The sequence below is a fragment of the Lipotes vexillifer genome, unplaced genomic scaffold (genome assembly GCF_000442215.2).
Source record: "Lipotes vexillifer unplaced genomic scaffold, Lipotes_vexillifer_v1.1 scaffold71, whole genome shotgun sequence".
Lineage (NCBI taxonomy): Eukaryota > Metazoa > Chordata > Mammalia > Artiodactyla > Lipotidae > Lipotes > Lipotes vexillifer.
The window spans coordinates 700,983-728,829 of record NW_006793703.1 but is presented as its reverse complement, the minus strand read 5'-3'; the positions used below and the strand labels follow the sequence as shown (position 1 = coordinate 728,829).

At 39.0% G+C, this 27,847-nt stretch overlaps 1 protein-coding gene across 2 annotated transcripts in view; it reads right to left on the bottom strand.

Moving 5' to 3' along the window:
• Positions 1-27,847, bottom strand: part of EXOC4 (exocyst complex component 4) — an 839,136-nt gene that overhangs the window by 126,812 nt on the left and 684,477 nt on the right. For both annotated transcript variants that reach the window (XM_007466566.1, XM_007466567.1), the window contains one exon: positions 22,957-23,112. In XM_007466566.1, the coding sequence (XP_007466628.1) occupies positions 22,957-23,112 (156 nt within the window). The remainder of the gene's footprint in view (positions 1-22,956; positions 23,113-27,847) is intronic.

Here is a 27,847-nt window from a genome sequence, read left to right as displayed (position 1 = left end):
TAGCTCGAGCCTGAATCAACAGGAGGAAACGGAGGACCTAGAATTAGCAGACACATGCCCCCTCGCAATTTGCAAAACAGTAGTTTGCCTCGTGTAGTTGGCCCAATACAGAGCACAGCAAATAATTTTAATGTAGGAACAATAAAAAGAGACTTCTGGTACTAAAAAAAAAAAAAAAATGTTCTCAAAAAACCCAAAAAAACAGATGGCAGTCAGTATCAACTATGGAGGTCTCATGGCTAGAATGACTACCCCCCAACATCTGGGTTAGTACTGTTTCTTCTTTCTAGATCTGAATTTTTACTTAGCCTTCATCTTCTGCTTATTATGAAAGCACATTATTTAATGAAGATATTCAATATGTTTATGTGAAATGGGCAGCAGAATAATCATTATCTGGAGAAGGTGAAATAGGAGGCATTCAGTCATGGCCTAAAGATTATCTGATATGCCCAGGAACAGACATCAGAACCCAAAACTTGTATGTTTCAGGCACTGAACCTATGTGAGAAGTCACCTTTATTATCGGTAGGCCAACATGCTCACGTAGAAGCCTAAAACACTGAAGGAGTGTGTTAAACCTGTTCAGTTTAATTTTACCACACAATTATAATCTTTAAAGAGCTTGAATCTGACAAGAAATCATTTAAGAGAACTTTGCCAAGAGTGTAAAACCTGTTTAATTTAATTTTACCACACAATTATAATCTTTAAAGAGGTCGATCTGACAATTCATTTAAGAGAAGTTTGCCAAAGATGTGAAAATTGTCTCCATTTTAGTCTTTAAATAATTCTGTTATTCCCTGAAATCTTAGGAAGGAAAAAAAAAAGTGCACTTTCAGCAGACTAAATGCAATTATGATAGAAACATCACAGATAGTTTCAAAGTGACTGATTTGCAGATCTGGGCTACATTTGACCACATAACATACATGCTCAGACCCTGTCCCACTCGCCAAATATTCTACAACTACTTACCATTGCTGTCCCGCTGTAAGATAACTGCCCCAAGAGCCAGGAAACACTGTACAAAGAGCAGTCCCCTATGATCCAGAACAGAGCAGGGGAAAGACGCGGGCGGGCTCAGGTGGAGAAGCAGACGACCAGACGCCTTGCGTCCTGGAGGGGGCAGTGCTGCACCCACTCTGAGTACGGAATTGCTTTCCTTGCCTGAAATGTTGCGAGGAGATTTTTTCAAGCTCTTATTCGCATTCATGGTATGCTCTTCAACAGTGTTGCTGGCCAAGAAACTTACCGGGTGAAATGGCTGATGCAGGATTCAGCTATGGTGCAGTTGGGAGACAACATGTACAAGGCTGGAGTGCTGGGGTACTTTTGACTCAGGAGACCAATATATAGTGCTGTTATTTATTTATTTATTTTTCCAATAACAAGAAAGTATAGGTCTGGGAATCCAAGGGTTAGAAGTAGGAATGGTCCCTCTTCTCATTATTAAAACTACTTATGGAGGTTCCGCTCCTGTTCCCACAACTTTGGTCTAGAGGCACTCAGGAAGGAATGCTTCCACCAGAAAATACAACAATGACTAAATTATATGGGTAAGAGAGATTGTCAACCAGCTCTTTTGGGCTTCTCACACTACTGAACCAACAGGCAGAGAAAGGGGTCAATTTGATGCCTGGAAGGACTGACCTCAATTGCCAAGGGCAAAGTGAGTTGCTTCTATGATGTAAAGGCAGAGAGGACTACGTCGGATTCACTGGAACCCCTTTTAGTATTTCCAGGTCCATAGCAACAGTCATGGGAAAAAACCCAGAGCAGCCGACTAAAGGCAGAATTGCCAAGAACTCAGCCTTTTTCAGGAACAAAGGCTCAGGTCAACACAAATAGGTAAAACACTCTGAGCGGCTGAGAGCTGGCAGAGGGCAAGGGCAACATGGGATGGATGGTAGAAGAAGGAACTAATAAATGTCACCAATTAGAGAAATGTGACCAGTTATAGAAATGGAGGCTGCAGCAGTCTTGCATTTTATTTATTTATTTATTTTTTGCGGTACGCGGGCCTCTCACTGCTGCGGCCTCTCCCGTTGTGGAGCACAGGCTCCGGACGCGCAGGCTCAGCGGCCAGGGCTCACGGGCCCAGCCGCTCCGCGGCATGTGGGATCTTCCCGGACCGGGCATGAACCCATGTCCTCTGCATCGGCAGGCGGACTCTCAACCACTGCGCCACCAGGGAAGCCCCATGCCCTGCATTTTTATGCATATATTAATCAAGGGTTTCTTTTTGTTTTCCACTTCCTTATTTTTATTTTAAATTGAAGTATAGTTGATTACCAATATGTGTTAGTATCAGGTGTACAGCAAAGCGATTCTGTTGTGTGTATATATATACATATATATTCTTTTTCAAATTATTTTCCATTATAAGTTATTACAAGATATTGAAAATAGTTCCCTGTCCTTGTTTATTTTATATATAGCAGTGTGTATCTGTTAATCCCAAACTCCTAATTTTTGTGACAAAATATACATAAAACTTACCATTTGAATCATTTCTAAGTGTACAGTTTAACGGCATTAAGTACATTCACAATGTTGTACAACCAACATCACTATTTCTAGAACTTTTCCATCTTCCAAATAGAAACTCTGTACTCATTAAAGAGTAACTTCCCATTCCCTCCTCCTTCCAGTCCCTGGGAACCACTATTCTATAGTTTGCCTCTATGAATTTGCCTATTCCAGGTACCTCATATAAGTGGAATTATATATGTCCCTTTGCGTCTGGCTTTTTTCACTTATAATATTTTCAAAGTTCACCTGTGTTATAGTATGTATCAGAATTTCATTCCTTTTTAAGGCTGTGTATTTTATTGTGTGTACATACCACATATTGTTTATCCTTTCTTCTGTGGATGGACATCTGAATTGTTTCCACCTTTTGGCTATTGTGAGTAATGCTTCTATGAACATTGGTGCACAAGTATCAGTTTGAACCTCCGCTTTCAATTCTTTTGGGTATATACAGAGAAATGGAATTGCTGGCTTATATGGTAATTCTATGTTTAACATTTTGAGGAGCCACCAAACTGTTTTCCAGAGCGGCTGCATCATTTTACATTTCCACCAACAATGCACAAGGGTTCCAATTCCTCCACATCCTTATCAAAATCTACTATTTTCCGTTTTATTTTTAATTTAATTTTTAAAAATAACAGTCATCCTAATGGGTGTGAGGTGCTATTTCTCCTACTATTTTACATGAGGAGCTGGTAGTATTAACTTTCCATTCTAGTTCAGAGGTCACCGTACATGAGGAATCACATCTGCCTTGACCTGGGACTGCAGAGATCCTAGACTTGAGATGAATTCAATGATGGATGAGGCTGACTCACCCTTGCTGGGGAGAGAGGGAGAATTCCTTTAAACGATGAGTAGTTACCTTGAATTGGGCAGAAGTACCAAGTTTTAATGGATACAGAATAAAAAACGGGTGAACCCTGAACGTCCAAGCTTGTTTGCCCTAAGATCCATTTCCTCACCTTGGCTGTGATCTGTATCAGGGGGAGGGAGGGGTTGACTCCTGCCAGCTGTTTTCCAGGTTCTCAGCTGGGTACTGACAATGGGAGGCCCTGATGGGAAACTGAAGGCTAAAGGGAAAGGAGAAAAAGTCAGGGCACTGCTATTCCTCTCCCTCCCCCTCTGCCTTGGGTCATGTCTCCAACAGCAGACACACATCCTTTTTGGCTCTAGCTCCTACCACGCCCCAAATTCCTTTGGGTACCTCTGTGCTCCAGTAAATGGCTCTTCCCTTTGGAAAAAGCTAAAGGGAGGCAGTGGCTCCTTGCTGTTGCTAATCTACAGGTTCTCCTAATGTCCTCTGTTTGACACTCAGATCCTCATTCACCTGTAATAACAAATTCCCTATATTTAATTCCCACTTGAAGGAATTTATGGGAATACTTGAAGTGGTTTCTGTTTTCTGGATCAGACCTTGACTTATACTAGACCTAATAAGATGTCTGACCATATTCATTGCAGCTGGAACTTGATTAAATTCTTTGGCATGGGATTAATTAGTTCTGTTGTATAGACAGAGAAACTGAGACATGTTAAGGTAACCTGTAAAGACCACTTAGCCATTATGTGTCAGAGCTTAAACTGGTGAAGGTTATAAAAAGGTCAGGTCACCTACCTAGATTCCTAATAATACCGAGTGATTCTTACGAGATGTGACAATGACACTTCCATCTATCACTCCTGCTTTTTACAGCTGCTCAATCTTCAACACTTCCAAAACCTAATTTGTCTGTGTCAGAAATAATGGAGGTGGTACCATTCTGATGGGTTCTTTAATCAGGTTTTTAAAAACTTTTTCTAAAATGATCTTGGCTAAACCCTCATAAATAGGAAGAAATAAAATAGTCCAGTTACCTTGATTACAATATTATTTTTTTCTTCCTAGAAACTGCTAAACCTCACCACTAAGTCTATCCTTCAATAGTTTTCATCACACACAATCATGTGAGTAGCTATTTTTCATATTTAATAAGTAATTTCTCTTCAGAAATGTGTCTCCTCCTTCAATAATCACAATTAAAGATTTTTCATTTGCTTTCTTTGCCTACTGTCTGTCCACGATTTAGAAACTTGCAATACTCTTAACATACTTGCTATATATATATATATATATATATATATATATATATATATACACACACATATACACACACACACACACACATGTATATATGTTGCAGGGGACCTGGGGTTTCTACTCACTCAGAGATGTCAGCCAAAGAAATTAATGATGACTATTATTAAGGTGTGTTGGGGGGTGACCACCAGCTTGTCCCCCTGTGCTTTTAAATCACCTTGTTCACTGGGACAGGCATAAAACACTAGACTTTTGGATTTATAGTGTTCTGGCACTGAAAAGGATCTTGGTAGATAGTCTAAACCAGTAGCTATAAACCTGGCTAGACATTAAAAACTGAACTAGAGAAGTTTAAACAAAATACCTGATGCCAAACTCGACCTGCCAAAATTCAACTTTAATTGGCATGGGTGGGGCTCGGTCATGGGCATTTTTTAAAATAATAGCTTTACTGAGATAGAATTCATATACCATAAAATTTACCCACTTAGTATGTGCAGTTCAATTGTTGGTTTTTAGTATAGTTACAGAGTCACACAATCACACAATTAACTTAGAACATTTTTATCTCCTCCAAGAAGAAACCCTGCACCTGTTAGACTTCCCATTTATCCTCAACCCCAGCCCTAGGTCACCACTAATCTACTTTCTGTCTCTATAGATTTCCCTATTCTGGACACTCATATATAATTCCTATTAATATAAATGGAATCACACAATATGTCATCTTTTGTGACTGGCTTCTTTTACTTAACATGGTTTCAAGGTTCATCCATGTTCACGCATACAATAGTAACTTCCTCTATTACCAAATAGTATCGCATTGGATATATCATAGATCTATCCCATTTTGTTTATCTGTTCATCACTTGGTGGATAGTTGGGTTGTTTCCATTTGTTGGCTATTATAAATAATGCTGCTATGAACATTCACATCTAAATTTTTGTGTGGATGTATGTTTTCATTTCTCTTGGGTATATATACTGAGGAATGGAATTGCTGGGTCACATATGGTAACTCTAACCCTCTGAGAATATGTCAGACTGTTTTCTAAAGTGGGTGCATCATTTTACACTTCCACCAGTAGTACACGAGGGTTCCAATTTCTTCACATCCTTGCCAACACTTGTGATTACCCATCTTTTAAAATTATAGTCATCTTAGTGGATGTGAAGCAGTGTCCCATGGTTTTGATCTTCATTTCCTTGATGGCTAGTGACACTGAGCATCTATTCATGTGCCTACTGATGATTTGTATACCTTCTTCAGAGCAGTGGCAATTCTGACCCTTTGATCTTTTAAAAAAAAAAAATTTATTTATTTATTTATTTGGCTGCACCGGGTCTTAGTTGCGGCACGCAGGCTCTTTGCTGTGGTGCACCGGCTCTAGAGCGTGTGAGCTCAGTAGTTGCGGCGCACAGTCTTAGTTGCCCCGTGGCACGTGGGATCTTAGTTCCCTGGCCAGGGATCGAACCCGCGTCCCTTGCATTGGAAGGCGGATTCTTAACCATTGGACCACCAGGGAATTCCCTTTGATCATTTTTTAATTGGGTTATCTGCCTATTACTGAGCCATACATTCTTTAGCAGATATTTACTAGGAATCCACCATTACCCAGGCCCTGTCCTAGTTCCTCTGGGGGGTTCAAAGTCCACTAGAATGATTTTGTAATTTGCTAATATGCCATGACCCACAGTTTGAAAAATGCTGTGTTAAAGTCTGCCTCTGTGAATGTGTTCCTTGATTGTGTCTCCCAAAGATGGCGAACTTCTATCAAGCATTTTATAGAGAAACCCCCCACCTTTCCAATGGGGCAATCTGGCAATCACTACCTTAAACAAAAAGTCAAGCTTGGCATTGCCAGTAGCAGCACAGCCAGACTTTATATGAAGTGACATAGTGGGAAAGCACAAAACACCACCTACATGGGTATTCTTGACAGATATGTTCAGTCTGGATATAATCACAAAGAAACTTTTAGCTAAATTCAGATCTCTACTTGGTAACTGGCCTAGACTCTTTATCAAAGGATTCCATGTCATGAAAAAGAGAGGGAGCTGATGAGACTGTTATAGATGAGTGGAAACCAAAGAGACATAATGTGTAAACGTTGATTGGATCCATGACACTGTTTGGTAACTGGGGAAATTTGACTATAGACTGTATGTTGGATAAACTTTGAATGAAGGCTGGTTTTGTTAGGTGTGGTGTGGTAGTGAGAACAATGGCCCTTCAAAGATGTCTATACCCTCGTCTTGGGAACCTATGATTATGTTACTTTATAAGGCAAAAATGATTTTGCCGATATGATTAAGGTTAAGGACACTGAGATGGGGGGCTTATCGTGGATTATCTGGGGGGACCAAATCTAATCACAAAGTAAAGAAGAAGCTTTCCTGGCTGTGGTCAGGGAGAGAGATGTGATGATGGAAGAAGGCTCAGAGAGAGGCTAGGTTGCTGGCTTTGAAGATGGAGGAGGAGGCCACAGACCAGAGCGTGAGGTTGGCCTCCAGAAGCTGGAATGGCAAGGAAATGGATTTTCCCCTAGAACCTCCAGGAACGAACGAAGCCCTGCAGACACCTTGATCTTAGCCCAGTGAGACCTGTATTGGACTTCTCGCCTACAGAACTGTAAGAAAATGAATCCGTATTGTCTTAAGCCACTGGTAATCTGTTACAGCAGCCTCATAAAGCATATGGTAATAATGTGGGCGAGTAGGAGAATATGCCCTTGTTCTTGGGAGAGTCATGCTAAGAACTTAAGAGCAAAAAGCCATGGTATCTTTAGCCTACTTTTAGATGATTTGGCAAGAGGGAAGTGTGTATATATATTTGGAGAGGAAACTGAGAGGGGATGGCAAGATGTTAACAGTCAGTAAATCTAAGTCAGGGTATATAGGCAGTCATTGGAATGTTATTTCAACTTTTCTATGGGTTTAAAACTTTTCAAATTAAAACAAGTTTAAGTTTAGGGGAAAAAATCAGAAATGAGAAATAGATGGGAAATGGATGCACGTTTCAAAATCAGTATCTCCCCTGCCCAGAATAGCTCCTAGAACAGCAAATCTCCGAGGAGTAGCTTCCTAACTGGATCTCTTGACAGTACTCTTCAAGTCCCTTCCCAGTGTGCTGAGTTTCGGGAAACAAAGGTTTTGTACGAGGTACAACATGACTTGTATGGTGAGAATTTAATGCACTAAATTAAAAACGTCAACAATATTACTAAAACAGTCAGAGCTCTTGCAAACTGTTCACGCTGTTCTCCTTTCAGATCTGGAGAGAGAAAATTCAGCATGACAGCCAGTTATGTTCTGACATGTTCAATCCACCTAGGCATAAACGCAGATTTTCTTCTGTCATTTCATCTTTCTGTCCTTGTATAGGAATTCAGGAGTAGTTTATGTGCTCATGGGTGAGCACAGAAAAACTATCATGCTCAAATAAGTCTCTTCTAGAAAAGAAAGGCTAGAGGTTTACCAAGGTGATGGCAGGGTAAAGGTCTAGAGACTGAAGCTCAGGCACCATTCTGCTACTGGCAGTTTTACCTCTACCTGGGTTCCCTGCCTGACAGACAGACACAAAAACATCACCCTTTTTATCAAAAGCCTGTATAGGCTGGGCTGGTGGCAAAACATCAGGGTTCAAACAGTGAGCCGCCAATTAAAGGCCAAGATTTTAATCACAGGTCAACAGAAGACGACTAGGTGATAAGTTCAAGTACTACATTACAGGAGATTCATTATGTAGAAAAAACAACCCTGTTCCTATTTGACTCAGAACTGCATAAGTCATTTGACAAGAAATGCTTTAAATTTTCTCTACAATCATAGTTTTAATTTAAGTTGCCATTTTTCTTCCTGGGAAGCATAACTTTTGTCCCTTTGCCTGTATTAGTAGCAACATATTCTATACATTAAACAGTTAGCCTTTTTATTTGACTAATTTCCAATCATTAATGTAAAATTACAGCTCAGACTGTAACAGGTAAACAGTTAAGTATCTTCACCTTGCTATGAACTGAGATGTAGTCCCCCAAATTCATATGTTGAGGCTCCCAACCCCAAAATGATGGTATTTAGAGATGGGATCTTTCGGAGGTAATTAAGTCATGATGAAGGTGGAGCCCTCATGATGGGATCAGTACCCTTATAAGAAGAAACCTGAGAGAAATCTCTTGTTCTCTGAATCGGCCAGCACCTTGATCTTGGACTTCCCAGCCTCTAGGACAGTGAGAAATAAATTTCTGTTGTGTAAACCACCCAGTCCAGGGTATTTTGATAAGGCAGCCTGAGCAGACTAATACACACCCTATACTCTAAGACTCCTTCTATGCTATCCTTACTCTTATTTAACTCCTTTACTTGCATATCAAGTAGTACATGAGTACAGACATACAGTCACCAAGCATTTATTGAGCAACTGTTGTGTGTCTCCCTCTAGGCCTGACATTCAACAACAAAATTCTAAGGCAATGATGCTAGAAGCATGCTTGTCATTAACCCTACTCCTTTTTTTTTTTTTCTTTGCGGTACGCGGGCCTCTCACTGCTGTGGCCTCTCCCGTTGCGGAGCACAGGCTCCGGACGCGCAGGCTCAGCGGCCATGGACCATGGGCCCAGCTGCTCCGCGACACGTGGGATCTTCCCGGACCGGGGCACGAACCCGTGTCCCCTGCATCGGCACGCGGACTCTCAACCACTGCGCCACCAGGGAAACCCAACCCTACTCCTTTGATAGTGCTGAATCCTGATCTGATCAAGGACCCTGGTTTCAAAAGCCTTTACAGGCACTTTCTGCTTTTATGACGATGTTTTTCTGGAAAACAATAATCATCAAGGAATTGACCAAGTTTTCTTATCAAAACAGCTTTATAATTGAAAGTTGTGATTCTGAGATATCAAATAAATGATGAATGCTTACCAAAAATATGCCCAAAATGTAAACATACTAAAACCAGAACCCTTAGTAGCCAAAAAAATAGAAAAATTATATTCAAAATTCTATAAAATGGACAGAATGTACTAAGTGTACTGATTATATAAAGGGCTCCAACCTATTCTAAAGTGTAAATACACAACATAAAAACACAACTTTACTGGACTTAAAATATGACCTAATATGCTAGTTAAAGTGTGTGTGTGGGTGTGCACGCACACCGACACACACTCACAAAACCAGCCTATAAGTTTGAGAATCAAAGGTTGTCATTTACACAAGGGCTTAATCTCCAAAATATACAAACAGCTAATACAACTCAATAACAAAAAAACAAACAACCCAATTGAAAAATGGGCAGAAGACCTAAACAGACATTTCACCAAAGAAGACATCCAGATGGCCAATAGGCACATGAAAAGATGCTCAACATCACTGATTATTAGAGAAATGCAAATCAAAGCTACAATGAGGTATCACCTCACACCAGTCAGAATGGCCATCATTAAAAAGTCTACAAATAACAAATGCTGGAGAGGGTGTGGAGAGAAGGGAACCCTCTTACACTGTTGGTGGGAATGTAAGTTGGTACAGCCACTATGGACAACAGTATGGAGGTTCCTCAGAAAACTAAAAATGAATTACCATATGATCCAGCAATCCCACTCCTGGGCATATACCCAGACAAAACTATAATTCAAAAAGATACATGTACCCCTATGTTCACAGCAGCACTATTCACAATAGCCAGGACATGGAAGCAACCTAAATGTCCATCGACAGATGAATGGATAAAGATGTGGTACATATATACAATGGAATACTACTCAGCCGTAAAAAGGAATGAAATAATGCCATTTGCAGCAACATGGATGGACCTAGAGATTATCATACTCAGTGAAGACAGTCAGAAAGAGAAAGACACATGCCATATATCACTTATATGTGGAATCTAAAATATCACACAAGTGAACTTATCTGTGAAACAGACTCACAGACACAGAGAACAGACTTGTGGTTGCCAAAGGGCGGAGTGGGGGAGGGGTGGATTGGGAGTTTGGGATTAGCAGATGCAAACTATTATATATAGAATGGATAAACAACAAGGTCCTACTGTATAGCACAGGGAACTATATTCAATAACCTGTGATAAACCATAATGAAAAAGAATATGAAAAAGAAAGTCCCACCTCTGCTGGGACTTTCAGAGCTGTGCAGTTTTTCTGCCAGGAGCCATTGTATATATATGCATAACTGCATCACTTTGCTGTACAGCAAAAATTAACACAACCTTGTTAATCGACTATACTTGAATAAAATAAAATTTTTAAAAAAGGTTGTTGTTTACAGACGAGGGATGGAGATGCAGAAGAGTGAGGGAACCTGGCTAAAGACACATGGAGAATTAGGGGTAGGGGCGGGTAGGAGCTCAGGGCTCTGTCTCACAGTTCTCTCCACATTCTGTGCCTCCCTTTTTGGTACCAAGTAGATGAGTACACTGATATATCTGTATGTAAGCACAGTGAAAAGTTCCATGAAAATCGATACTAGGTAACAACAAGCAAAGAGCGAATTGGGAAGCAGCACATTATTTTCAGGCTGATGGCACTGCTCAGAGTTCTGATTCAGATTCAACTTGGAATAAAGTTGCACTTGAAATGCCTGGTTAGCTTGGAACATGAATGAATCTTCCTTTAGCCAAGCCACTCAAATAAGCCTGGCTACTTTGTAGGATGTTGTCCAGCAACACAGGATATAAAAAATAAGGTATCAGGCTTTTTTTCTGTAGCTGCTGGGACTTTCAGAGGTGCGCAGTTTTTCTGCCAGGAGCCACTGTAAGTTATGCATTCCCAGAAATAGCAATAGTTTTCTATAAAGAACATTTCTTAAGCTTCAAAACAGATTATCAACATATAGGATTAAAATAACTAATAATTACTTACTATAAGCTAAACATATACTTTGGTCTTTCAACTACCAAGAATTATTATAGATTTCCAGGTCAAAATTTATACAGCATTGAACCTCCTCATAGAGTATTCCAGTTTATTGATGATTCTGGTTATTTCTCAAATTGCCATACAATTTCCTTTTGAGAATTTTAAATCTATTCAGAGCAGACACTAAACAACTGATCTCAAGCAATGGCAATAATTCTGAAACTGAGCAACCAAGTGTCATGTCTTCAAAGTAGCTCTCTGGGGAAGGGATTGAGCAATTGGTGGGGGGGTCTTTGGAGGAAGACAAAGAAAGATATGGGAATCTCTGGGGCAAAGTATACTACAGAGAGGAGTAAATGCTTCACATAAAATTGGCAGAAAACTGAAGACGGCTTAAGATTAAGATATTTTTTCAGGGATAAAAAAAATGTTAGAATGATAGTGCATTTGTGAACAATTGGTGAACTGGCAGTGAATACTAACAGGGTTTGAGGACATGTGGAAAATTTTTTAAGCAAATAAAAATTTAAAAGCTAAGTACTAATTACTCATGGTTAAATAACTGATAATGATGAACAGTGATCCCCTGTCCCGTCCCCCCCTCACCTCAGTCTTATGCCCCAGAAAGAAGCACCTACTACTTTTTAAAAAAAACAATTTTCTGTTTCTAATTCTTCCAGTGGTTATATCCACCACTGTATACAATCTGTGGAAATTGCTATGCATTGCTACATTCGTTTTAGAATTTTTTTTTTTTTTTTTTTTTCTTGCGTTATGCGGGCCTCTCACTGTTGTGGCCTCTCCCATTTGCGGAGCACAGGCTCCGGACGCGCAGGCTCAGCGGCCATGGCTCACGGGCCCAGCCGCTCCGCGGCATGTGGGATCTTCCCGAAACGGGGCACGAACCCGCGTCTCCTGCATCGGCAGGCGGACTCTCAAGCACTGCGCCACCAGGGAAGCCCCATTTTAGAATTTTTATACTGACCTCCTGCTCCGTGGATGGGTGAGGAATTAGCTTACTTATGTCCCCTCTTCCCACCCCCCAATCATATCAATTTCCCCTTCTCAGTGTAGTTACATTATTATTTTTCATTTTTCTACTGGTGTCTTTTTAACATATTTACATATTATCTTTACCTCTAGCAGTAGTACTCACCCTGCTCTAAGGTGCTTATTTGCTTAACTCCCCCAAAGACTGTGAGCTCCTAACCCAGGAGGGAAGCAGGGTGAGATGCAGAAAGGGAGAGGGTTATGGGGAGGAGATGCTGGAGGAGTTGATACCTGAGCTGTATCCTGAGAGCCGAACTGGACAGGTACAGGAGGCAGGGGTGGGATGAGCAGAGGGCATCTCAGGAAGAGGAAAGGGCATGGGCAAACACATAGAGGGAGGAAAGAGTATGGTAGACTGGGAACAGGAGAAGGTTCAGTAAGATAGGGGCGAGAAGGCAAGGGGTCCTTCGTCATCTGGCAGGGAAGTAAGCCTGCAGCAGAGAGCAGCTACCAGTAGAGATGGCATGAGGGAGAGAATAGCAGGCATGGGACTTTTCAGTGGTGGGTGTGCACTGTCTCGTGTCTGCCCCTGGCTTAGGAACACCTCTTCTTGCTCCTACCCCAGAGAGATGACAGGTATCCTTGCCACCATCACAATGGCACAGAACATCATTCTCAACCACACTTTCTGAAGGGCTGAGTAGGACTAAATTAGAGGGATTAATGTTTCCTTTTATTAAGACTCCAAATGAGAGAAAGAGGAATGGTACTGAATGTACATCTAAGTTAAAGAAAAATAAATAAATAATTCCATGATCTAAAATTAAACAAAAAATAAAATGTAGAAAATACTACATTAGTGACTTTTTACTAATACTAATAGATAACTACAATCCTCAAATAACCGTCTCAGTAGGATAGCATTTATGCACTGTACAGAGGAAATTTACATTTCTTTTTCATTTACTGTCAAGTGTACGCTAACAAGTCATATCATTTTCATATAATAACAAAGTGCCTAATTCAATCATCTTGAACACTAATTGATATGTTTGTAGCTGAGACTCCAGTTAATTACCTGTCTTTTTTGTTTAATTTTGAGATTAAAATCTACTTCTCATCCAGTCTCGCCTGTCAGTGTCCGACATACGTCTATGACCTTCATCTTGTGTAACTGAGTGAAAGAAAAACATCTTAGCAAAGCATTTTCTACTCCTGTACTTATTTAATATATTCATATTTTCTGATTCATCTTTCCTTTTATAATTATATTGTTAAAGTCACATTAAGCCTGCAGAGGTAGTGGAATAAATGTCTCTATTCTAATAAACATTTGTTTGAGCGAGCTAAAGTCTTTTTTTTTTTTTCCTGCATCAGATCTTTTACTTATTCCTTCAAATTTTTCTAAAGATTCTTCAATGGCTGTAGTTATCTAGAACCTTTTAACAGTCATTGCTTATATTGTTTTGAGATGCTTTAAATTTCCAAGTGGAATTTTTCTGAAAATTATCTGTGCTCTACTTTCTTTCCTTCCTTTCCTTCCTCCCTTCCTCCCTTCCTTCCTTCCTTCCTCCTCTCTCTCTCTCTCCCTCTCTCTCTCTCTCTCTCTCTCTCTCAATAGTTGTGGCTCATGGGCTTAGTTGCTCCGTGGCATGTGGGATCTTCCCAAACCGGGGCTCGAACCCGTGTCCCCTGCATTGGCAGGCGGATTCTCAACCACTGCACCACCAGGGAAGCCCGATTTTAATTTTTTTAATGTTTATTGTTTTTTATGGAGGTGATTTTTAAAAATTAATTAATTAATTAATTAATTTTTGGCTGCGTTGGGTCTTCGTTGCTGTGCACAGGCTTTCTCTAGTTGCAGCGAGTGGGAGCTACTCTTCGTTGCGGTGCGCGGGCTTCTCACTGCGGTGGCTTCTCTTGTTGAGGAGCACAGGCTTTAGGCGTGTGGGCTTCAGTAGTTGTGGCACATGTGTTCAGTAGTTGTGGCTCGAGGGCTCTAGAGCGCAGGCTCAGTAGTTGTGGCACACGGGTTTAGTTGCTCCGTGGCATGTGGGATCTTCCCGGATCAGGGCTTGAACCTGTGTCCCCTGCATTGGCAGGTGGATTCTTAACCACTGCGCCACCAGGGAATCCCGTGCTCTACTTTATTAGTACTATGTTTACATTGAAATACATTCCCAGGCTTACGAGATTTCTACTTCTCTTGTTTAATCTCAGCTGGATGAACAAATTAAAGAAGTGTAAAGACCAACCAAAGGCAAAAACAAAACAAAACAAAAGAGATTAATTAATGGCAGTGCTGAGGGCTAGAACTCAGGCCTGTGAGCTTTCAAAAGGAACATGCTACTATCCATGTAACTTTCAGGGAGGCCACTGAAAGTATTTTCTTCCAATTAAGGCATTTGGCTCACCATTCTTTATACTTTAGTTTTTTTCATTTGAAGAGTGAATGATCCTTCCTATTTTTAAATTCAGTTTCATTCAGTCAACATTTATTGAAGGTCTTCGATGTACTAGTAGGGTCCACAGAAGGTTAAAGTACAAACCTGCTTTCTGCTTCTATTCTGATTCTTTTTATTAAACATCTAATATAGAACTCATGCCAAACAAAGTCTTAGGAATTGCCTTGCTCTTTGAAAGTTCTTTAAGCACTCTTGAGTTCATAATTTTGTAAAGTGACAAAAATCAGTCTTAACATATCACTCATTTGATCCTCCAGATGAAATAAATAGTTATCTTCTAAATAACTAAAAATAGCTAAAAATGTTGTTTAGTTTCTCTTCCTTATTCAGGTCTGTATCACACACTATCTAAAACCTACATAATTTGTTTTATATCATTTTTATATTTTCAGCCCTTTTGTATCCTTCTTTCTTTTTTCAACAATAATTGTTTTTTCTTTTCTTTGACTAGGCAAACATAGAACTCAGGAAAGATAAGACAATCAGTTTTTAAAAATTTAACTATTTTTTATACAGCAGGTTCTTATTAGTTATCTATTTTATATATATTAATGTATATATGTCAATCCCAATCTCCCAATTCATCCAAGACAATCAGTTTTAAATCACTGTACATTTCTGGTTTCAATACAGTCTTTCCCTCAAATATCTGGATATTCTGTTACCAACCTGTTACTGGAAGGGGAAGAATGGGCAAAATATAATACATGAAATATAATACAATTAATTCTAATAATAACAAACTAAACCTAGGGTAAAAGCACCTGTATGGTAACTTTCTGCAACATTAGCAAATTACAATTAAAATATCAGTCAAGAGTATGATGATCAATGAAAATGAAGGCATAACTCAAATGTCCAGAAGTACAAATTCCTCACCCAATTTAAGACTGGATGGTCACTCTGTGCTAGCTCTAGGAGCCAGACTACTTGGGCTCAAATTCTAGCTCTGTCAACTTAGAGGCTCTGTGAATTTGGGGCAGTTATTTAAGTTCTCTGTACCTGTTTCCTTATCTGTTGAATGGGAATAATAGTGCCTGAAACCACACAATGTTGCCATCAAATACAGGCACTGTCAACTTTGATTGTAACAGATTACACAATCTTTCCAGAAAACTTCTTTATCATTCATCTTTCTTCATGCTGGAGCTCAAGACTAATTTGTAAGTTTTATATATTCTTTGGCTTTTATCACCTGAATACTCTTGTCCTGGTCCTGCCAATCACATCTATCCACTTCAGGATTTTCAAACCTGGCTCTAGGGAAATGACTCTTATTCTTCGAAATTCTGGGGCCCTGAGTGAAATGGGGGTAACAGATTTGGGGGAATAGTCTCTAATGCACAGGGTCTCCCCACCCCCTTTACTTCTTCCAACACCTTAACTCTGCTCTTAATTACATGACCAGAAAACAGGACTGCTTTTATCAGTGGATATTCATTGATCTCAAAAGGATAACTACACACATATATATGACAGGTGCAAAGATAATGGGCTAGAAAGCCTGCTTTCAGCTTCTTTGGGAACAAAAGGATATTTGCTATTTTTCATTTTTCTATTAAAGTCCTGGCCTGACCTATTTTTTTCCTTTATTCAAAGTTAAGCCAGGAAATAATACATTTTATTTTTTAGTTAAAAATCAAGAATAGAAAAGGGCCTCGTTTAGTAATGAAGGGAGCATAACCTTTATTCAATGCAAAGGACACTGGATTCTATATTCATCTGGGTGCCAAATAGCTCTCTAAGCTTTAAAAACTAATTACAGGAAGAGAGTGTGATTTTTCAGTCTTTTTAGCTCATGCCACGCTCTGTGGTACTCTAATGTGTGAAAATCAAGGCTCTGTAACTCTACCACATTGGAATATCAATGAAGAGTCTTCCCCTCTACGTACCTTTGCTTTCAGGATAGAGAATATGACAGATTAAGAGAAAACAATCAATCACATACGAAACAAAATAGATCTAAAAAATTATTTTTCTTCTCTTAAAGTAAATAGAATTTGTTTTCAAACCATGTCTGTTTGCATGCAAAAACATGGACAAATATCTCAGTCATAATGTTCAGCAAAATAAACCAGATACTACGGTGAAATTTATATAAAATTCAAGGACAGTCAAAACTAAACTATGGTGATAAAAGTCAGAATAGTGGTTACCTTGAGGTAACCTTCTGGGGTACAAGAAAAGTTCTGTATTTTGATCGGGGAGGTGGTTACATGAGTAAAATCACACATAACATTTCTTTGAGTTATATACCTAAGATTGCATCTTACTTCATGGATATAATAATTCACCAAAAATTTAAAAAAATACGTTTAATTTGCTTTGCCTTCAAATTTAAGATGGAAGGTGACAATGCAGTGAGAAAAAAGGAAATAAAGAAAGCCAATAACTTAATTCTAGCTCTTCTAAATCAGAAGCATGAGGTGGTATACAGACGTTCATCTCTGGATTAGCCTTCTCTTTTCTGAAATAGGGCTAGAAACCCTTCCCCTTAACTCTAAGCTATTGAAGGTAACTAATAAAACTGATTGAAAATCTCTTTGCAGGCATAAAAGACAATAAGCCTAGGAACAACAGGAAGAAGACTTACTTTCAGTTAAAGTAACCTGAAAAGTTGGGGAAAAATAATTATCCTCCAGAAGTTGCTTCTAATACAACTACTCAGGTTATAGATGTATTAAATAAGTACACTTAAAGATCAATAGTGGGACTATGCTTACCCAGACCTCTTAGAAATCTAGCAGCAGGAAAACATGATGGTAACATGGCCTGACTCTCCCCTAAGGTCAGTCTGATTATTCCTAGTTGGCACTCTAATTAATCATGTCTCAATAATTCTTTACCTCTTTTGATAGAAAAAATCATGAGGCTACGCTCTTCTACTATTGTTATGACAACATGATCTAAATTAAGAAGTGTAGAGAGCAGGGATAGGAAATATAATTTTAAGAGTGTATAACTTATTTCACATGCTAGGGAAAAACATATTCATCACAGTAAAAGTTTTAGAGAAAAACACCTCTGTGACTTTGGCATAAGAAAGGATTTCTAAATAGGAAACAAAATGTCCTATCTATTAAAGAAATAAATTTGACTTATTAAAATTTTAAAAGTCTGTTTATTAAAAGACACCATTAAGAGAGTGAAAAGGCAATTTGTAAAGTGGGGGAAGATGACATTATCTATCTATCTATCTACCTACCTACCTACCTACTACCTATCCATCACAAAGGAGTTACATCCAGATATATAAAGAATTCCTACAAATCAGTAGGGAAAAGACAGGCAACCTAATTAAAAAATGGGCAGTAGATCTGAACAAATATGTTGTGAAAGTGGATATTCCAATGGCCAATAAATACCATAAAAGTACATTAAACTGTGTTCAACTTTATTAGTCATGAGAGAAATGCATATTAAACCACACTGAGATACCTCTACAAATCTACTAGAAGGCCAAAATTAAAAAGATGGAAAATATCAAATATAGATGAGATACAGAGCAATTGGAACTTTCATACACTGCTATGAGAGTGCAAACTCTTACTACCAGTTTGGGAAACTATTTGGCAGTGTGCACTACAACTCAACATATGCAGATGCTATGACCCGGCAATTTGACTCCTAAAATGTAAGCAATAGAAATATATACATATGATTACCAAGAGACATATAGTAGAATATACAAAGCAGCACTATTTGAAACAGTTTTAAATTAGAAAGCATCCAGGTACCCAACAGGAGAAAAATAAATGAATGCATATATATATATATATATATATATATATATATATATATACACACATAAACATTCAAATAATACATTAAAAAAAATCTGGGGTGTACCCATATAATGGAATACAATATAGAGTACAGAGTAATAAGGACCTATACACTAGAATATAGATGAATCTTGTCAATATAATGTGGAACAAATGAAGCCAGTCATAAAAGAATATATAAGTGCATGATTCCATTTAAAAAGGCCAGATACGGGTAATTTTCAGAGAGGAAAACGGTGACCATAAGGAAGCACAAGAAGGCTCACTATTGCTTTGTTCTGTTTCTTATTGCTATTATTCTGTTTCTTGATCTGGATACTGTTACACAATGAAAAGTATGAAAATTTGCCAAGCTGTGCCCTTGACATGTGCACATGTAAACTATAGGTAACATAAGCAGAGAGATGGTAACTCTAAGAAAGAATCAAAAGGAAATGCTAGAAATCAAACATGCCATAACGGAAATGAAGAATGTCTTTGACGGACTTATTTAATAGACTGTGCATAACCAAGGAAAGAATGAGTAAGCTTGAAGAAACATCAATAAAAATTTCCAAAATCGGAATCCAAACAGAAGAAAGAATGAAAAGAGAACAGAATATCCAAGAACTGAGGAACAAATTCAAAAAGTTATAATGTATGTATAATGGGCATACCAGAAGGAGAAGAAAGAGAAAAAGAAACAGAAATATTTGAAGCAATAATGACTGAGAATTTCCCAAAACTAATGACAGACACCAAATCACAGATCCAGGGAGCTCAGAGATCACCAAGCATGAAACACACACACACACACACACACACACACACACACACACACACACACACACACACCCCTATACCCAGGCATACAATACTCAAATAGCACAAAATCAAAAACAAAGGAACTTTGCAAGAAGCCATAGGAAAAAATTACCTTACCTACAGAAAAACCAGAATAAAAATTACATTGGACTTTTCTTCAAAAACCATGGAAGCAAGAATAGCAAAGTGAGATAATTAAAGTGTTAGAACAATCATCAACCTAGAATTTTGAACCCTATGAAATTACTCTTCAAAAGTAAGGGAAAAATGAATACTTTCTCCAACAAAAATGGAAGGAATTTGTCTTCAATAGACGTGCCTTACAAGAAATGTTAAAGAAGTTCTTTAGGGAGACTTGGACCTACATTAAAAAAGGAAGAGAATTAAAGAAAGAATAATTGAAGGTAAATAAAATCTTTTATTTCTCTTATTCTTAGTTGATCAAACAGGTAACAGTTTGTTCAAAATAATAACAGCAACATTATGTACAGTGATTATAGCTTATGGGTAAATGCAGTGAATGGCAGCAATGTTATAAGGGATGGGAGGAAATAATTGGGACTACTTTGTTATAAGGTACTTGCATTAGTTATAAACGTATGTTGCAAATTCTAGGGCAAGCACTAAAAAAAGAAGTTAAGAAAAAAGGAAATATAATATATATACTAAGAGAGGAGAAAAAGTGGAACTATACAAAACACTCAGTTAAAACCAGACGGCAGAAAAGCACGATCCATTGTTTTAAAAATCATTAAGATTGCCTCCATTAAAATTAAAAACTTCTGCTCTACAAAAGACTCTGTGAAGGGAATCAAAAGACAAGGCATACACTGGGAGAAAATTTTTGTAAAACACCTATCAATTAAAGGACTGGCATCCAAAATATACAAAGGACTTTTAAAGCTCAACAATAAGAAAACACATGACCCAATTTAAAAATGGTAAAAGATCTGAATAGATATCTCACCAAAAAAATATATAGTTATTAAATAAGCATATGAAAAGATGCTTAACATCATATGTCATTAGGGAAATACAAATTAAAACAATGAGATCACTACACACCTATTAGAATGTACCAAATCCAAAACACTGACAACAACACATGCTATCGAGGATGTGGAGCAGCAGGAACTCTCATTCATTGTTGGTGGGAATGCAAAATGGTATGACCACTTTGGAATACAGTTTGGCAATTTCTACAAAAACTAAACATACTCTTGACATACATCAATGTGATCTAGCAATCACATTCCTTGGTATTTACCCAAGTGAGCTGAAAACTTACATCCACAAAAAACCCTGAACACGAATGTTTATAGCAGCTTTATTTATAATTGCCCAAACTTGGACGCAACCAACAAATCCTACAGTAGGTGAACGAATAAACAAATTATGGTATGTCCATACAACGGAATATTATTCAGAGATTAAAAAAGAGCTACCAAGCCACTAAAAGACATGCAGGAGCCTTAAGCGCATACAGCAAGGCAAAAGAAGTGAATCCGAAAAGGCTATGTATTGTATGATGCCAACTATATGACATTTAGGAAAAGGCAAAACCAGGGAGACAGCAAAAAAAACCCCAAAACAATGGTTGCCAGGGGTTGGAGGAGAGGAAGGGGGTGAACAGGAGGAGCACAGAGGAATTTTAGGGCAGTGAAGCTATTATTCTGCGCGATATTGAAATGGTTACCTTCACTGTAACCAATGAATGGATACACTCATTATGCATTTCTCAAAACTCATAGAATGTACAACACGAAGAGTGAACCCTAATGTAAACTACAGACTTAGTTAATAATAATGTATCCATATTAGCTTACCAATTTTAACTAACATACCCCATTACTGTAAGATATTAAAAGTAGAGGAAATTGGGGGTGGGGGTGAGGGTGAATGACGGGATATATGGGAACTCTGTGTTTTTCACTCAATATTTTCCGTAAACCTAAAACTGCTACCTCATGCAAATAAAGTCTATTAGTTACAAAATAAACTATGCACATATAATATAGTTTTCTTTTTTTTTTTTTTTTTTTTTTTCTTGCGTTATGCGGGCCTCTCACTGTTGTGGCCCCTCCCATTTGCGGAGCACAGGCTCCAGACGCGCAGGCTCAGCGGCCATGGCTCACGGGCCCAGCCGCTCCGCGGCATGTGGGATCCTCCCGAAACGGGGCACGAACCCGCGTCTCCTGCATCGGCAGGCGGACTCTCAAGCACTGCGCCACCAGGGAAGCCCTATAGTTTTCTTAAAACAATATAACTAGCTGACAAGTTTTTCTGAGATAATGTGAATGATGAGGAAGAAACCATAAACAGGAAGACTTTAGGTTAAATTACAGGTGAACTTTTGAGTCTCATGATTTTGAGAAAGTTTTAAATGGCACTATAGCAATTTTTCATAATAAAATATTGGTAAAAATATGGCACCATAGTGTACGGATACAGTTAACTTTGTGAACAGTAAAGACCTATTTATCTATAGCTGCAACCCACATTCTGAGAGATGAGCCCACAGCTCTATGATGACTTAAAAGTAAAATATTGGTCACTACTTCTTTTATTCTTTTTCTGGTCTTTGCTTCCCTAAAGTGCTTTTACTTTCTTTCTTTCTTTTTCTTTTCTTTTTTTTTTACTGTTTACTCATTCACTTGGATAGCAAAAGACAATAAGAATAAACCTGCTTTTAATGTGACAAATTATTACCTCCACTTTTTCCCCTACTTTACACAGCTCTAAAATGACAGAGGTGAAAATACTTCACTGTGGCAAGGGAGCCATGTGAAAATGAGTAGCTTCATCAAATTAGGCTACATTTTCATGGCTAAGTAAAACATTTACATTGTGCAAAGGTAAAAGCTGAGTGATAAAGTTGAAAGTAAGACCTTACTTTTGTCAAAGTAAGTAGAAAACAACTGGATACACTATACATGAACAAATGTGGGAAGCACATACATATTTCCGGAAAGTTCAACTAACAGTTCTGTGAACTAAAGAACATGCTAAGAACAATTGTAACACACTTATGGGCAGGAACTTTACATTATTAACTGTCATGTTCCCAAGGTATGGCACAAAACAAGGGCCATACAGCTTTGTTGAATAAATAAATGAATTAATGAATAAACTATGAGCTTCCCTAAGAAGGGAGAATGACCTACAAAGTAAAACATATTTTAACTTGATTTAGCAATGCTCCAAATTTGATTCACATCAATCCCTTCCTTCTAAAGTTTTGAGCACGAGCCATACTTGCACAGGAAATGAGGTGTAGTACAACAGAAATGGACTTTACTAAGTTCAGTTCATTGCTGTTTGATATTTAGAAATGGTCAAAATTTCACGTAGGAAAGAATGAGCTAAATGGATATTTTTCTTCCCATGTTTAGTACAACTTAGAAAATAGACCATTTTACCTTATGAAATCTTCTTCCTCTTCTCTCTTTGGCCTCAGCTGTTTGGGTTGAGCCATGTTAATCCAGTTTGGTAGAGATTTCAAGAGCCTGCTGATATCATCATCTTTTGCCCAAGATGCACTGATGACAAGTTTTTCTTCTGACTGGACAATGCCCCTAAACACGACCAACAGAAAAGACACACTTCAGGACACTGCCTGGCTTCCAGTTAGCATTTTCCATCCACCTTTGCTGCAGAAAAAAAGATACCATGTCCACCTCTCCTATTAACATAATCCATTATCTAGTTGGAAGCATGACATCCGTGAATAGGTCACTTTTGTGGGAAACATCATTCCTAGATTCCATTTTTAGTTTCTTCATTGTTGAGCAATTGTGAAACTAATAATATGAATTAGTTCCCCTTATCATAGTTAATCCCTTAGAATAAATGAGAGTGTATGGTAGGTTTGGGGGGTGCGGGTAGGTAGGGATTCTTTCGAGAAAGATGTTGAACAAATAAAAAGTGGGCTAACCATACAAAAGAGTGCAATTAAACAATAACATAAATGATACCTGAAAGGTGATGGAAGTGTTACAAAAAGTTGTTCTCTGACCTCTTGGTTTAAACTACCAATTAGCTCTACTTGAAGGTGTTTTTTGAACCATGGATACCCCTCTATTCAAAGTAAATCTACCATCACAGAGAAATCTTCTGCCCCTGATGTCAGGCAGAAAAGTCTTTGATTATTGCTCTCTCCAGTGGGCTCTGACAAACGACCTAGAGCGACAGGCGTCAACTCTTTTAATAGGGCCCATGGGTGAGTTATTAACACGGCTCTTTCCAAAATGTACCTGTAAATTCACTGTAAATGTTCAATTTCAACTTAACTAAGAAGCTTCCCTTTCTGTTCAACATTTCTGTCACTATAACTAATTTCAATGGTCTAAAAATCCCCCTCAGCAATTCTAGGTGACAGAATGACATTTATTTATGAAGGGATTGCTAATTAGCTGGCTAGTCCTCTGAAGTTGACCAAGACTACAGGAGGTTTTCCCCTCCATCACAGGCAGGAATTTATGTTGGTATAAGGGTTATACTGAAGAACATGATGTGCTTCTGAATATACAATATACACATGGTGTATATGCTTGGATGTATGGTAAAATCTCCTTTACCCAACAGACAATTAATGTTTGTAGACAGAAGTTGTTGATGCCTAAAAACCTTGACTCATGACAGCCTAACTTGAGGTAACAAGATTTCATGATGTAGGGAGCAATATTGCCCTGGTAATCTGAAAATAAGCTAGAATAAGAGAACCATAGTTGAATTCTTCTAACTCACTACAAGCAAAAGTTTTCTAATAGTAACTATGGTCAGCAAAATACAAAAATTAGACTACAGAACCTTCTTCCCTGGGATCTCTCAAGTTACTCTGACTGATATCTTCCATTTCTGTTTTTAATTTGTTATTTTCTTGCATCTTTTCTGCAATATTTATGGATTAATCCCACAATATAATTTTTACACTCTCATATGTGGAGTGCCGGATTCAGTCTTACGGAATGGCATCATCTCAGATTTATGCCATTCCACAGCAGAAGAATCCTCAACATTCTTTGGCATTCTGATCGACCTCCTCTCTCATTTGCTCTATGGCTATTTTTTTAAATATATATACCTATTTTTTGAATTTTATTTATTTTTTTATACATCAGGTTATTATCTATTTTATACATATTAGTGTATATATGTCAATCCCAATCTCCCAATTCATCACACACACACCCCACCAGCTTTTCCCTCTTGCTGTCTAGCAAAGGGAACCCTCTTTACTGTTGGTGGGAATGTAAAGTTATATAGCCACTATGGAGAACAGTACGGAGGTTCCTTAAAAACTAAAAACAGAACTACCATATGACCTAGCAATCCCACTACTGGGCATATACCCAGAGAAAACCATAATTCACAAAGACACTTGTAGGACTTCCCTGGTGGCGCAGTGGTTAAGAATCCGCCTGCCAACGCAGGGGACACAGGTTCGAGCCCTGCTCCGGGAAGATCCCACATGCCGCGGAGCAACTAAGCCCGTGTGCCACAGCTACTGAAGCCCATGCACTCCAGAGCCCGAGTGCCGCAACTACTAAAGCCCGCGCGCCTAGAGCCTGTGCTCTGCAACAAGAGAGGCCGCCGCAATGAGAAGCCTGCGCACGGCAATGAAGAGTAGCCCCGCTCGCCGCAACTAGAAAGAAAAGCCCGTGCGCAGCAACAAAGACCCAACGCAGCCAACAATAAGTAAATAAATAAATTTATTTTTTAAAAAAGACACTTGCACTGTTCACTGCAGCACTATTTACAATAGCCAGGTCATAGAAGCAACCTAAATGTCTATGGCTATTTTTTAAACCTTTGCCCTTTCTTTATCTCCTCATTGCTTACCCCCCCGCATTCTTCCCACCCGCCAAAGAAAGGAGGAGACCTAATTATATACTTTCAAACATCCCACCTCCTACCCCCACAGAAATACTTTCAAATCTGTTTCATTCTCCACTTTCAGCAATCCCCCTACCTAGGCTCTGGGGGACCTTTCCCCACCCCACAACGATCCCCCCCCCCTTTTTCTGCATATTTAGGGTCTCTCTCAATATATTCCTCAATCCCATGTTATTTTTTTAAATGAACGAATGACTGAATCTCTTTCTTTTTTTTTTTTTTTTTGCGGTACGCGGGCCTCTCACTGCTGTGGCCTCTCCCGTTGCGGAGCACAGGCTCCGGACGCGCAGGCTCAGCGGCCATGGCTCACGGGCCCAGCCGCTCCGCGGCATGTGGGATCTTCCCGGACTGGGGCACGAACTCGTGTCCCCTGCATTGGCAGGCGGACTCTCAACCACTGCGCCACCAGGGAAGCCCCTGAATCTCTTTCTTGATCTAGCATTTGTCTCTAGTAAAGCTCCTCTCTCTCCTTCACACACACTGTCGTCAAATGAGTGCAGCCTCCACTCACTGACGTTAGTTTCTCACCTGTTGTTCACTTTTTCAAATCGTGAAGTCTCCCTCCAGGATCTACTCTATGCTTTTAACCCATCTATTCCTTCTTGCAAATTTTTCAATGATCATATTTTTTACTTCTAGACAAATGCACTGGCTTCCCCCCTCCAAACTGTCCTGTGCTTGTATTATGAATTCTGTTCCTTCTTTTATCTCTTTGAATATTTTAAAAACAGTAATTGTAAAGTTCTTTTTATGTGTGTCTGTATTTTTTGGTAATTCTTTGGATGCCAAATATCCTATCAGCTGCATTTTCCTTCTTTGCTCATGATGGTGAGTTTTCTCACGTGGTCTGCTCTGCGGGTCTGCAAGCTCTACCTCAGTGGGGCATGTCCTCTGTAGGAATCCCACATTTGCCCTGCATTTTGGAGATGTCACTTTTAGGTGGGTTGTATCTGCCTCTCCTGGATCCTAAAGGTTTTACCAGTTCCAAATAAGATTTTAAGATTCTTTTTTCCTTCCTTGTCTTGGCTTAAAATTTTCTCTCCCTACATGGGTGGTACAAATTGAGGTCCTTACTTGCGCATGTCACATGTGTTAGGATTCTGATTTCTTTTAGGGGCCACTTTTTCTACTCCAAGTAGGGTGGCTCGTTCTCAAGCACAGAGTTTTCTTGGTTCCATTTATAGGTGGAAAAACCCCATGCACAACTTCTGCACTGATAAAATTTCAGGCCACACAGGTGTTAATATGCTAGGCCCCTATTGGGTCTTCACCTCTGCTATGGTCTGCATGTTTGTGTCCCCCTAGAATTCACATGTTGGAATCCTACCACCAATTTGACAGTATTAGGAGGTAGGGCCTCTAGGAAGTGATTAGGTCATGAGGGTGGAGCCCTCATGAATGGGATTAATGACTTATAAAAGAGATCTCACAGAGTTCCCTAGCCCCTTCCGCCAGGTGATAATGCAATGAGCAGTCTGCAAGCTGACTCTTCCAGCACTATGATCTTGTACTCCAGCCTCCAGAACTGTGAGAAATAAAATTCTGTTGTTTATTAGCCACCCAATCTTTGGTATTTAGTTATAGCAGCCCAAACAGACAAAGACAACCTCTATATGTGGTCCTGATACCTTTGTGGGCCTCTCAAGTTCAACATTTGCTTGTTGCTATGGCTTTTGGTTCCTCCTTCATTTGAGGCATGTGGAAAATTTTCTTTCTTTTGAATTTGGCTACATATTTAAAATATATTCTTAAAGATACATATTTTTATCTGGACTTTCTATGTATTAGGACTTTCTATGTATTAGGAGTAGGAAAAGGGTTTCCTAAATCTATCCACTCCACACTTCTAACTGAAGTCAAAATTCAGTATTAAATCAATTGCATTTAGGGTTCTAGAACCACCGTTTCCCTGACACTGCTGTACCAATCCGTGGGTATTTTGTTTTACTTTATACTCTGATTATTCAGAAGCATCTGATACTTTTGACTATTCCCTTCTTAAAATATTACTCCTTTGGTAACCACATCATCATCTTCTCCTAAGCTCTTTCTTAGCCGAACTGAGGGTTCTTTTCCTCTGTCCATACTTTACATGTTGGTATTCCACAGCATTCTGCATGTCTCACTTGGGCAATCTCATCTTCTTGCCAGACGTGACCCACCTGTATTCCAAAGACTCCTAAATTAATATCTTCAGGGCTGCCCTCTCTTCTAAGTCTCGGATCTGCATGTACAAAGGTTAACGGGAGAACTGAACTTGGAAGTCCTACCAGCTATTTAAATTAGAGTCAAAGGAGCTCATTTATTATCCACCTTTCCGTCTCCCAATGAACATCTAGTATTCCCTATTTTGGTCAACAGTCCGACCATCCATCCTGCTATTTAAGTCAGGAACTAGGAGTCATCCTCATTACC